At 39.2% G+C, this 13506-nt stretch overlaps 1 protein-coding gene across 1 annotated transcript in view; it reads right to left on the bottom strand.

The window, feature by feature from the left end:
• LRP1B (LDL receptor related protein 1B) overlaps positions 1–13506 on the bottom strand; it is a 2002088-nt gene that overhangs the window by 158463 nt on the left and 1830119 nt on the right. The window contains exons 67-70 of the mRNA XM_019522796.1: positions 9857–9963; positions 8004–8133; positions 5523–5629; positions 5049–5181 (exon numbers count right to left, since the gene is read on the bottom strand). Coding sequence (XP_019378341.1) covers positions 5049–5181; positions 5523–5629; positions 8004–8133; positions 9857–9963 — 477 coding nt within the window. The remainder of the gene's footprint in view (positions 1–5048; positions 5182–5522; positions 5630–8003; positions 8134–9856; positions 9964–13506) is intronic.

The raw sequence follows: 13506 nt of genomic DNA, 5'->3' as shown, positions 1-13506 counted from the left end.
CTGCAGTCATATCCCCCCTCAGTCTCTCCTTGAGGAGACTGAAGAGATTCAGTTCCCTCAGCCTCTCCTCATAGAGCTGGCTATGGAGGCCCTCAACCATACGAGTGGCCCTCCTCTGGACCCTCTCCAGGATCTCCATGTCCTTCCATAGTCATCCTTAATGATGAAGACTACATAAAAGAAGCCAACACCTGACACCACCTACTTTAATAAACTACAGAAAGACCCTACTTCCCTTTTCACCTTGAAACTCAGAACCACCATCAAATCATTTCCATCAGAACTACAAGAAAAACTGCAGACCTTGATTCCCCCAGCCCCTACACTACCTAACCCAGGGACGTTTTACATGCTCCCTAAAATCCACAAACAACAGAACCCTGGCAGACCTCTCCTATCCAACCATGGAACCCTAACTGAGGAAATATCAGGTATCATCAAATCAATCCTAAAACCTCTTGTCACCCAAAGAGCAAGTTTTGTCCCAGACACAACAGACTTTCTATGAAAACTTAAAAACATAAACCAAATTCCCAGCAACAACCTCCTCACCACCATGGATGTTGCCAGTTTATATACAAACATCCTACACCAGGATGGCATCCAAGCCCACCTTACATTCCTACAACAGCAAGTTGACAATTCAGAGTACAGACCCAAAGATATTACTGACCTTATACACTTCATCCTCACACACAACAACTTCACTTTCAATAACCAACAGTTCTCCAGACCATGGGCATAGATATGGGTGCCAAAATGGCCCCATAGTATGCCAACCTTTTTATGAGCAACCTGGAAGAAGAATTCCTCAAAGACTGCACCATCAAACCCTTGCTATACTTAAGATAAATTGATGTCATATTTATCATCTGTGCTGAAAACCTGCAATCTCTGATTGATTTCCATCATAAATTCAACAGTCATCTCCCCTCCATCAAACTATCTCTTGAATACTCCAGCACCAACATCTCATTTTTAGACTCAATGATCACTATCTAGAATGGTAAACTACAAACCATGATATACAAGAAACCCACGGACAAACATACATATCTGCACAAAACCGATTTTGCTCTGAGGAAAACACCCATGACTGTCATCTCACAAATCTCAAAAAGGATAATAAAAGATATCAGATTTACCCCCAAAACCTTGTCTCCCTATGTCTTTAGACCACCACAGCTATAACCTATACCCCTGAAATCTAACACTGTGTGCCATTGTTTATAGTTGCTTATATGTTGTTTATGGGATGTTTATAACTTGTTCTGCTATTCAATTGCAGTATTCCATACAAATAAATAAATATGCTACTTATTTTAAACTATTTTTGTTTTCTTGCCCTCAGCCCAATATTTTACTCTTAGTCAAGACCAACAGTCATTTACCAGTTTGTTCCTGTTGCGTTCTCATTTATTATTTACGTTGCACTCTTTCTTTGAAATTACCAGTGGTTGCTAGGAGTGCCATACATCTCTTATTTTTGCATGATTAACACCAAAGTAATTTTCAGATGAACTCAACAAACTTAATTAAGAACTATAATCTTGATTAAACTACTCAGCCTCAAAGAAAGGAAGCTTGCTGTGGCAATACAGCCTATGTGAGGATACTTGGAAATTACTTTCCCTCTTGGATTGAAGCAAGCCATACAGACAAAAATATATATATTTAAAATCAAGATGCTGGGCTGTAGGGAATGATTTTGACCACTATTGTATACATGCTATAGTACTTCTTGATTTTACATTACAGTCAGATTATTTATTTCCATCCACTGATAAACTTTACCCCAGCCACAGCTGCACACCTACAAGACACCAAATATCATACTTATTGAGTTTGAGAGGTGAAATCTTTGTTGTGCCAAAACTTTTTTCTGCCTAGCTGACATTCTTATGAAAGTTAGAAAAGCATTTCCCAATGATATCCCAGTGAGTGGCACTCATTTTGTGCCCCTCATTGAGGTGACAAACATTCTTTATAATTTCTGATGGTATGCAATCATCAGGACATGTCAGAGTAATATGGAACACCATGGTCAGCTGGATTACTTGATCAATATTATTTTCTATACAAGCAAATGCAAGATCATTGATCTAGGATCAAAGAATAAGATCCCAGATCATGTTATGTCATGTTAAGAAGTGACATTATTCTACTCCAATGGGAAGGGCTCCATATATTACACTTATGGGAAAATATGCCAGATATTGACATCTGGCATACTTAAAGGGACAAATATAGCTACAAGTTAAATGTACTGCAAATAGCTCTCTGATAGCCTGTCTAGTGATGAGCAGTAGGCAAGCTTGTAGGCTGGCCTGTCCTTGTTACTACCTGATAGCAATGGGGTTGCAGTGGCAAGAGGTGTTACCCTAGTGGGTAAACTACCTGCCACACACAGGCAGCCGTAATAGTAGTGGCACGGACTTTCAAGCATCACCAGTCTCCAGCTTTTCCATGTCCCATGCTGCCTACACATCCTTTACAGTTGAAGGTGGTCTGGGTCCTGGACTACCAGCCTGCTTGTCACTGTGAAGAGTGAACAGGCTGCTCAACCTAAAAAGGGCCTGCAACTATAAAGGGAACATGGGCACACCCAGGACCATGTTCTGGGTATGCAACAGGGCTCTCCTAGAATAGCTGTTGTCACTGACAGACTCCCCTGGGGACAGAAGGGGATAAGGAGTAAGGACTTGTCATCCCATGACTGGAGAGTATGTATGTATAGCAACTTTTCATGCTGCAGACAGAGGGCTTTCAACATGCAGCTACCCGTATCACTCTTTTTTTTGGTAGCACTATTAGTTGACCTAGCGGTAGATGCAGTGGTCAGAGACAGTATTAAAAAGCAAGCAGTGCTTTTTGGTTAAACGTTGCATTTTTGTCCCTCAGGAGGAAAATTGTCTAGAATTTTTAAATTATGTCCTAATAGTTTTTCCATAAGAAGGTGATTTTGAAAAAGTGCTGTTAAGATTTGCGTGTGCTAGGACCTGCACAAATTAAACCACAGGTATATATTCTTTATTTAGAAATTTGTTTTTAGGCATTGGAGTTTGGGCATAAGTATTGAAAAACATGTACTGATTCTGAAATGTATTCTTTGTGGGTGGACTTTGTGCTTGAGTTAGGAGCCTAAATGAGACTCACCTGCGTAGATGAAGAAGTCTACCTATATAGAAATTGGTGTAAGATGGAAGACCTAAATATTATTCTGTTTTATTTGATTTTAAAATCTGAATTAAAATTGTATATTAACTGTATGTTAATTGTATTGTGGCATTACATACTCATATTTAGTATATATTAATGTTGCCTCTAAATTGCCACCAAACTACCCTGTATACCACATGTCCGAGAATCAGACATGCGTGTTGTTTTTTGGAAGGCAGAACATAGAAAACAAGATTTTTCCAGAGCCATGGCCAACTGTGTTTCATAACAGTAAGTCCTCCTGGAAACACTGTGTCAAGGAAGTGTGGCATACCAGGAGACAGTCTGGGTGAGGCATCAGGAACTTCCTGATGTGACATATCAATAAGGCTAGACCCCAGACACAACAGCATTAGCAACACTTACTTTTTTACTGTAATAATTCTTTACATAAGTTTCTGTAAATAGTAAACTGTCGTTTCCACACCACAGGCCTAATCAAGATACTACAAACTGCATGCAGCAGCTCACTTAGCTGCTGCCTCAGGCATAAATTACAACACTCAGCTAATAGTTACTGTAAATACCCTAGCAGCTGTGAGGCAGCTAACACTGGACTTTACCTATCCTGCCTGCTGGGCCACAGAGAAGCAACAGCCATTTTGTCAATGTCTGCTTGCCTGAGGACAGTGCTCCTATTCCAGTGAAGGAAAATCAACTTCCCTGCTTAAGACATGCATCCCAATATTGGAGGGTTAATATGGGGGAAATGTGTGGAGGGGGTGTACAAGTAATAGGACTTTTTAACATTATGAAATTTCTTGTTTGGTAATAATTTTACATCTTTTTATTCCATGGTTTAGAAAACACTTAAGTGGAAGTATTAAGCAGCATAAATTATGCCATGCCAGTCAGCCATTTGATGAGGAGTTGCACTGCCTTTGGCTGAAAGGATCACAGACTCTATTTCAGCAGCTTTGGTGTGCTCTGCAATAGAGGAGTGCGGAATGGGCCATATTTGATTCAGATTTGGATTCAGCCCAAATTGGAGACAATGATTCAATTTGTTGATTCAGATCACTGTCTCTGATTTGATTTGGCCAAATCTGAATCTGAAGATTCGATGCTGATTCGGAGAATCAGTGATTTGGCCATAGACACAACTTTAAATGTTTTTTCTACATACCTCGAGGTATCAGGTGTGGCTTGTGAATGCTGCAATGCTGGGATGGCTGAAGTGTCCCACGGGAGTGTGGAGGGGGCCCCCACATGCTTGGTAGTGAACCTGGAAGTGGACCAGAAATACTTCCGGTCCATTTCTGGGTCCACTGCCAAGTGCACCAGGGCCTCCCCACACACACTGTCCCTGGCTCAGCCACAGGGGGACCCTGGGTGCCCCTCCAGACCAAGGAGGCACCAGTCACTGAGCTGTAAGGGTATGGGGGGGTCCCAGTGCGCTCCCCAGTGGACCTAGAAGTGGACCAGAAGTGCTTCTGGTCCACTTCCAGGTCTGCTGGAGAGCCGCCTATGCTCCTGTGGGGCACTCCATCAGCCCCACCATTGCAGCATTCATGAACTGCCTTGTACCTTGAGGTATATAGAAAAAACACTTAAAGCTGTCTCTATAACCCCATTACCGACTCTTTTCAAAACTCTCCAAATTGATTCAAAGGGTTCTGATTTGATTTGGAGAGATTAAAGGGTTTCTTGATTCAATTTGGATTCAGAGATTCCACCACCGAATCGGGCAGAATCTCCGCAGAATTGAATCGGGGACTAAAGCTTTGCACAGCCCTACCCTACAGTGCTGTTATGTCACCATGTTGCTTTAATTAAAAAATAAAAGAGTGAGGAAGAGTAAACTTTTTAATAAAAAAGTGATGCCTCACCTCTGTCACAATTTTCTTCATCACTCCCATCCACACAGTCATGGATTCCATCACATAGCCATCTGATAGGGATACAGTGGGCCTTATTTTTGCATCGAAACTGATCTTCTTTACATTCTGTTACACAATCCATCTGTTTAAATACAGATGTGTACTGCAGTATTCATTAACAACAACAATACAGTAATAGACAGAATTAATCTAGGCTGTTGAAATTTCATTGCCTTTTTTGACTGAGAAAATACATTTCTCCTTTATTATTGGCAGTGTAATTAGACTGCTACTGAAATTAAAATTTTAATCAATTAGAATACAGATATACTGATATTATGTGCTTGTGTATTTTGAATGTGGTGATGAAAGCAATGGATTCAAAAATTAATGTTTATTCTATTTATTTTCAGTTTCTAAATTGCTTGATCAAATACTGTACATCAGATAATGTAAAGCACTCAAAAGAATTACATTAGTTACCTCATCAGAGCCATCAGCACAGTCATATTCTCCATTACACCTCAGTGATGCAGAGATGCATCCTCCACTGGTGCACACATACTCACGTGAAGAGCAGGTTGGAATTGCTAATTAGAAATATACATTTTTAGCATTATGTAAACACAATTTTTGAATGATTTATTTATTAATATGAGGCAAAGTTAACATATTATGTTGTAATTGACTATCCGTTAGTAGAAATTCCATGGTTTGAAATTACACGGTTAGTTTGACAAACAATCTGACAAACTTCCCCATATACACTTTAGAATGACTGTTAAAAAATTTAAAATATGTTTGCAAGGATATTTATTTTTATGACAAAAGTATTTATTTTTTTCATTCTCCTCATGCAAAGAAACTTATGAATGGCCAATACCAGGATTTGAGTCTGGAAAACCCTTATGCAATCTTATGAACAAGGGTAACTGCTTCCATCACCAAAAAGAACTCTCAAAATGTATTTTTATAAATACACAGCAAAACAAATATATAAATACCAAATATTAGGTTTATCTAAAAACTAAAACATTAGTCATCTCAGGAAACTAGAATGTTGCAAGGATAATATACATTGCATAGGTGTATTTTAAGATGGGAGAAGCAAGGTAAGATACTCAATAAACTCAATACTGTTTGCATGTACACACGCAGATTTTTTCAATATATGCAATAAAATATTCTATAATTTAAACACAAATTAGCTGCATAAACTAAGGGTTTTTGCACTCTGCTCTTACAACACAATACCTATGATTAGTTTAAATTGGCCTCAGAAGTGTTTGGTAGTATAAACCACAATGAAATTACATGGTTCTACCACAACACCTCACATTTTAAGGCATACTTCCTTTATCAACTCTGCTAATTAGGGATGCTTATGGCTGTGTAGAAAATCATGATTAAGAAGTAAGTTCTAGCAGATACCAATAAAGGATAGGGACCTAAATCCATAGTGAGAATTGAAAACAAAGGAACTGAGTACATTAAAAACAAACAAAAATATTTGGTAAAATTTCTTACTTATTAATAATTCATGTGAATGTTATTTGTAATATTGTGTAACATCATCTCTGCTAAATAGAGTTCCAGATTACAGATGATTCATCAGCATCACAACACTTGTGTCAGCAGGTACTCGTTGTTACCTGATTCTTATATCATGGCAAACAGGGAAATGAAGGTTAAGTATCTTGACATATTTCACACAGAAACACTTGAGGAACTGAGATAAATATCACTGGAACTGTATTCTATTTTTACTATAGGGCATTGTTTATCCTTGAGGCTAGGGGCAGAAGTTACGCACAAATTGGTTTAAGTCATCAGAAACTGGTTTAAACCTGTAACAGAACAGAAGTTCAGTGCATATAAACCAGTTTCAAAATGGCTGAAACTGGTTTAAGATAAACCTAACTGAATGTAGTATCAGACTTAACTGATCTGGGTTAAACTGGTTTATGAAACTTCTGTCCCAGACCCCTTCTTGGTTTAAGTTAAATCAGAGTCCCCCAACACCTTACCATGAATTCCAGCCCTGGGCTGGGCTGGGCTGTCTGCTATAGCAGAGAAGGGTTGGGGGCTAGGGGGTGGCAGGGAGCCAGGGACTGCCTCCCCAGGCAAACCCAGCCCAGGGTCTGGGACCAGGAATGGGGGTTAAAACTCACTTCCCCATTACAGAGCTGCCCTGCCCTCCTAAATTTACTGAAAGTTACTGCTGGCTTCAACTGTGGACTACAAATCCCAGAGGCACCTGGAAGCAGGAAGAGGAAGTGATGAACAACTCCGCAGTGTTCTGCTTCTGTGAGTCTGTTCTGCAAATCCCAGAGACCTCAGGGGCAGCAGGAAGAGAAAGTGAACACACAGCCAATGCTGGCTACATGCCAGAGATCTGTGCTGTAGCATCTCTTGGCTTTTGGCCTGAGCCACTGCATGCATGTGGCTGCATTTCCTGAATCAAAAGTGAATGTGTGTCCAGTTGTTTTTCAGTTTAATTCCTCCAGTTTAAACTAACCTGCAAAGGCTGAATTGATTTTTGACTGTTTGTACTTAGCATGAAAGTCCTCCCTTTGTTTGCTCAGTGGATGCCCACACCAGAGCAACAGTAACAGTTTAGTCCCATTGTAGTGTGATCTATTATACCCTGCCTCAAAAATAATATTTTATTCAGAGAAGTTATGAAAACACACATGATTGGACAGGCTCTAACTCTGAAGCATTATCTTACCAGGAAGTGTAAAATTGAAATAAATGTAAAGAAGTGTTTTGCAAAAAATCATCAAACAACCAAAGACATTTGCTACTCCAATATATATTTATTACTTCTAACAAAAAAGACCTAATAGATAATAAGATGACTTGCTAATTCATGTTTCCCATCATATTGTTCATCTTGTTCTTTTATTTTTACTATTGATTTTTTTTTTCAGGATGCCATAAAGATTAATTTAATCATCTCACCTGGTTCACATTTTTTTTCATCATCCCCAAATTTGCAGTCTTCATGACCATCACACTTCCATTTTGCTGATATGCATTGACCATTAGAACACTGGAACTGGTCCCTTGAACAGCCAGTTTCACAGTATCTCTGTTACAAATATAAAATAAGTATGTAATTGAGTTTGTCCATTTCATTAAAAAATAATGTAAGTATTACTAAGCATTCAGCCAGTTATAAAAAAAAAGCCTAGATTTGATGAAAAATGGACTGTAACGGGAATGAAAAAAATGAGTAAAGCCTTTCTTTGGCTAAGGTACTACTTACTGTGAAGAGAAATAAAATTGGCTCTTTAAGTTGAAGAGCACTCTTAAATAGGTAGTGTTATTTTGGAATAGGATTTCTAACTTATCAATTGAGAGCCCTTGGTAGTAGTGTAATTATGTTGTGCAGACCACAACTTGACAGACTTTAAACTAGAAATATTAATGTATTTATACCCATACCCAATGGACCCACAAAAGGTATTATCAGGTTAATCCAATTACTTGTTATTCAATTAATTATATTAAAATCCTAAAACCACATTTGACAAAAATGTTCAATTATGAAAAATACCCGGAATAAGAACATCTAGTGAGAAGATTAAAACAAAATGTAACAGATCTATACAAAATGGAGACAAATAATAATATTAAAGAAAAATAATTTATATAGACTTATTTTCATAATGGCTTAGAGAGCAGATGTACAAGCGGATGTGCATATATTTCTAAAGGTAGAAGATTCTCAGTTATACCATCACTCAAATATTCTTTAGATTTCTTTCAATATTCTCCTTTTAGGCCAGCAAGCTTGAGAAATTTAGCTTTGTTGCTTTCTTAAAGTCCTGTAAGTTCAGTATTCATGAACAAAATTATTCTTGCTAATGCAACATTTTCTCACATTCTGCACGCCCCCAAATAAGACGCACACCTTGTGTTTGGAAGGCAGAATGTAGGGTAAAGATTTTTCCAAGTTATGACCTAGAGCTGGCTTATTCATGAAAACACTGTACTAGATGGCTGCTATTTTCTTTCTCTCTACCAGCAAGCAGGAGGGGGCACAGCCCACTGTTAACCTTTTCACAGCTGCTCTCAAATTAGGTGCCACAGTAGTAATACACATCCTTCAAATCCCTGTAATTGGATACAACTTGCCAAAATCTTTTGCCAATTTGAGAAGGGCTATGCAAAGGTTAATTCTGGGCTCAGGCCCCTCCTGCTTGCTAGCAGCCATCTTGTAGCACGGTGCCTTTATGCTTCTATGTCTCCAAGTAGTGAAGTCCTGGCATAGAAAATCATCCTCCCCATTTAAGACCCCAATTTCAGAGGGCCAATTTTTGGAAGAAAATTTTTGTGGTACCCCAGTAAATATGGCAATTAAATATTTACTTGGTAATTTTTATATGGCATGTATACTATCTCTTCTTTTAGTTTATTGCCTACGATTCAACAAAAGACGCACAATGTCCCCTTATTTCTGAAACTTCTATTGCTATTAATGAAAATTGCACACATTGATTCAGAGCAGTACTTCTTAGAAAGAAGAAAAAGACTGTAAACGGAACACACAAATACTGTAGACTCTCAGAGACTGCAAAACATATTCATATGTTAATTATAATCAACATGAACAAAATTAGCTATAAATTGAAGTACTTCTGCTAGGCACTTCAGATGACAGTTGTGAAGTGCCCAGCAAAGGTGTTGTACCATATTGTCTGCTTTGGTGAATAAAGTTGTTTTTATTTTTCTTTTCTTCTTTGCTTCCTTTCCAGTAAAAGGGAAAAAAAAATCTGCTTCAGTATTTTTTTTCTTATGAATAGACCTACCTCATCTGAGCCATCTGCACAATCATAATCTCCATCACACCAGAATCTTGCAGAAACACAGTCTCCATTTGCACAGAGAAAGTCTTTCAACATGCAGGTTTGAGGCTCTGAATAATGATAAAAAAAGTCTTTAGCTATACTAATGCTTCAGACTAACATTTTTATATTTCACAGGGAAGGATTAGAAGTTATTGTACAAAACAGATTCATTTTTAGCTAAATGCAGGGTCTTAAATCATTAAATATTAACTTGCAAACACTTTGTTGATTGTCTGTACCAAGTATTCTAAAGTATTCTAAAAATACAAGCTCTTACAAAGAGCATCTTCTGATACCCTGTAGTACTTCAGACAATTTTAAGTGATCCTTGAAAATGAAGAAACTGTATATTATATTGTGCTACATAACAAATGCAGAATGCTGAATTCTTACTAGGAGTTTCTGTACATGAGCTGATAGTAGGACTTGTGTAGGAGACAATCAATTGATACTGGCAAAACTCTACAGAATGTCAGAAGAATGTAAAAACTAAAATGCGGTAGGAATGAGGATTAACTGGAGGGACCTTGTGACTAAAAAGACAGGCAAGATTGCTAAGGGTAGTAGGTGGCAAGTGATGGAGAGAATTATGACTCATTTAATGGAGAAAGACAAAAAGAGGGCAAGAAGAGGGTACTGGGAAGAGAGAAGAAAGAAATGGGCTTTGATGGACTAGATGTCATTAAAAGATTTCATACATAATTGCGGAGAATGGGGAAAGTGATGTTGTTGAAGAAAACATGATGATGACCAGACCACCCCCCCACCCTGAAATCCAGAGATATCCGAGAGGAAACAATTTCAATCTAGGTGCAATAAAAGGCTTAGATGGTGACAGTTATGCACTGTTATTAACTGCTATTAATGAAAATTAAGCTAACACTTATGTGTAGAGCTTCCAGAGTCAAAACTGAGGGTATGAGTGTAGACTTCCTGCATGTAGGATATGGAGATTTAAGCACCTTAAGAAGGGATCCAAAAAAAAAAAAAACCCAACAAAACCCCCCCTGCATCTTCTTCCTCACTCGAGTTCTTCAGCTAATTTTAACTTCTCTGCAGGGGAAGGAACTAATTAGACAAATTTAGAGCTACACACTAATGAAATCCAATCTGTTCAAGGCACAGCACATAATAGGAAACTTGAGTTCACTCTGGTGCTCAAAATATTCTATTCCACAGACTGTGCATGCTTTATAAGCTTTGTTACAAGTGAACATTTCATCAAGTCAGAAGCTGATATTATCTGCTCTGAGTAAGAATGAGATTACACTTCAGCGTGTGAGGGCTAGTGGAGCTTTGCTCAGTGGGAATTATCATTGCAATGATTTTCAAAGAGAGCACTGGGATATTTCCTTTTTTTCCTAGTATTATGGTTAGTGACACACTGAACAGCAAGAAATTTTGGCAGAAAGTACCAGACAAAGATTAGTAGCTGTCACTTTCCCCTGAAAAGACAAAGTAGTGTAATAACTGTCATATTGTATTTCTTCACATACATACACATATTTACTTTCTTTTACATGGCTTTTGAATCTACGGACACCTGCTTTTTTAAGATACTTCAAACAAACATGGGGACAACATGAAAGGAAAAAAAAAATCCTCTAATTCTGGTTGCTGAGTTTATGAGCATCCAGTAACTTCAGTGAAAGTTGTACATATGTAAGTGTTTCTGGAAGTAAAACCCACATATGAAAGCACCCCAAAATTATAAGCCAATTTTGATATTTTGTTCAAGTATTTGCAAATGGTTGACATAAATAATGCTTTCATCATCATGAAATCTTTCTGTTTAATTGTGCAAAGTTACAATTAATCTATTCTTCCTATAAACCCTGATTTTTTCAACTGAGTTATAAAGGGTGAATTCACTTTGGCTCTCTCCTGGTATAAATGTCAGAATAAGCCCATGATTATGATGAAATCTTGTTGTGACTAGGCTATAGCAGACTAAAGTTGCAGTTGTTTTCCTAACAAAGATATAAAATACTATACACAGGTGGATATTTCCAGGAATGTCTACATTATTCTCGGGGTTTTTTTAATTTTATTTTTCTATCTCAGTTTGCACATCTGGGTGTTTCAGTACTATCTGATTCTCTTCCCTTTCCATATACTGTGAATAGGAGCCTCCAAATTTGAAAAATTAAGTATTAATACTATACAGTGAAAGCAATTTTCATGCAAATAAGTATTTGTAATGTTTCCCTATTGATTTGAGAATTAGAAACTTAAAAAAAATATGATAATACACTCTGTATAAACAAACACCTGAAGTTGGTAAGAATATCCATGTGATGCCAATTTTTTTTTTTTTTTTTTTAAAACACAGGTGCTCTGTCACCAGGATGCATCTCTAACATTTCTTAACAAGTGCACTTGACTGTTTTCTTATCAGTGCACAAAGAATTGCTGAAGGTAAAATCTATGGCTGTATCCAGATGAACACACACGTGCCTCTTGCCCCACCTCAAACCTCTTTGAGTGGAGCAAGAGGCATGTGTAGGAATGAAAAACACGTTCCCCGCACTGCAAGTTTGCAGTGCGGGGAGAAAATTAGACCCCATGCAGGGGTCTAAAAACACCAAAGTTTAAAAAAGCGGAGCAGGGCACAGTCCCGGACCATGGCCTAAGGCAACTGGAGGCTGGGTCCTCCACGAAGATGCTCTAGCTGCCAGAGCATCTCTGTGGTTGGCCCTCACCCTGGTGCTGAAACATGCAGCCAGCCAGGACACATGTTTCAGCACCAGGGCGCCGGTGCTGGTGAGTAAGGGGGGGGCAACAGGAGGGAGGGCCCACTGCCCCAGCCCTCCAACCCCCACGAGGCCCCCCAAGGCACCCAACCACTGTCAGGGCTGTCCCCTCCTCCCCACCATCCCCCCAAGTTCCCAACCACTGCTGGGGCTGGCATCTCCCCCCACCAGCCCTCCCAAGTCCCCTGACCCCTGCTGGGGCTGAACCCCTTGTGTGGGGACTGAATCCCCTGTTGGGGGGTGAACCCTTTGTGTGGGGCATGAAAACCCTGTTGGGGGGCAGTAGCCCTTATGCAGGGGCTGAATCCTCTGTTGGGGAGCCAAACCCCTTGTGTGGGGGCCATCGCCCTGTGGGAGGGCAGCAAAATATGTATTCATGAAACATATATTTAGACTTCAGTTTATTGGTATGATAAGAAACTTGCTTTAACACTGTAAGATATATCAATAAAACATTGTCCAACTGATCGCTGTCTCTGTCTCACTCTCTCTCTCTCTTTATAGTGGTCTTTTGTTTTACTTGTGGAGGAACATGGATTTGGGGGTATTTCACAAAGTAACTTTGGGATTTCTTTTATCAGGGATTTTTCAGTTTTCCAATAGGGAACACTATGAATCCCTGCTAAGGAGGCCAGTGGCAGGACCCTGCCTGCTCAGAGCTGGCACCTTAGACCCAGCTGGCTGTGGCTGACCTCCTGGTGAAATGAGGCCAGGAGGACATGCCTTGACAGTTCAAAGAAGGCCACCACACTCAGAACATCTTTCGGGCAATAGCTGCCCAGGTGGCTGGGCAGGGGCCACACATAGCAATAGTGACATACAGAGGCCAACCCTGCAACCGCAGTCCACTGGCAGCTG

Source organism: Gavialis gangeticus, unplaced genomic scaffold, assembly GCF_001723915.1.
Source record: "Gavialis gangeticus isolate Ggan-Ray unplaced genomic scaffold, GavGan_comp1, whole genome shotgun sequence".
NCBI classification, from domain to species: domain Eukaryota; kingdom Metazoa; phylum Chordata; order Crocodylia; family Gavialidae; genus Gavialis; species Gavialis gangeticus.
The sequence above is the reverse complement of the archived record's forward strand: the minus strand, read 5'-3'. Positions and strand labels throughout refer to the sequence as shown.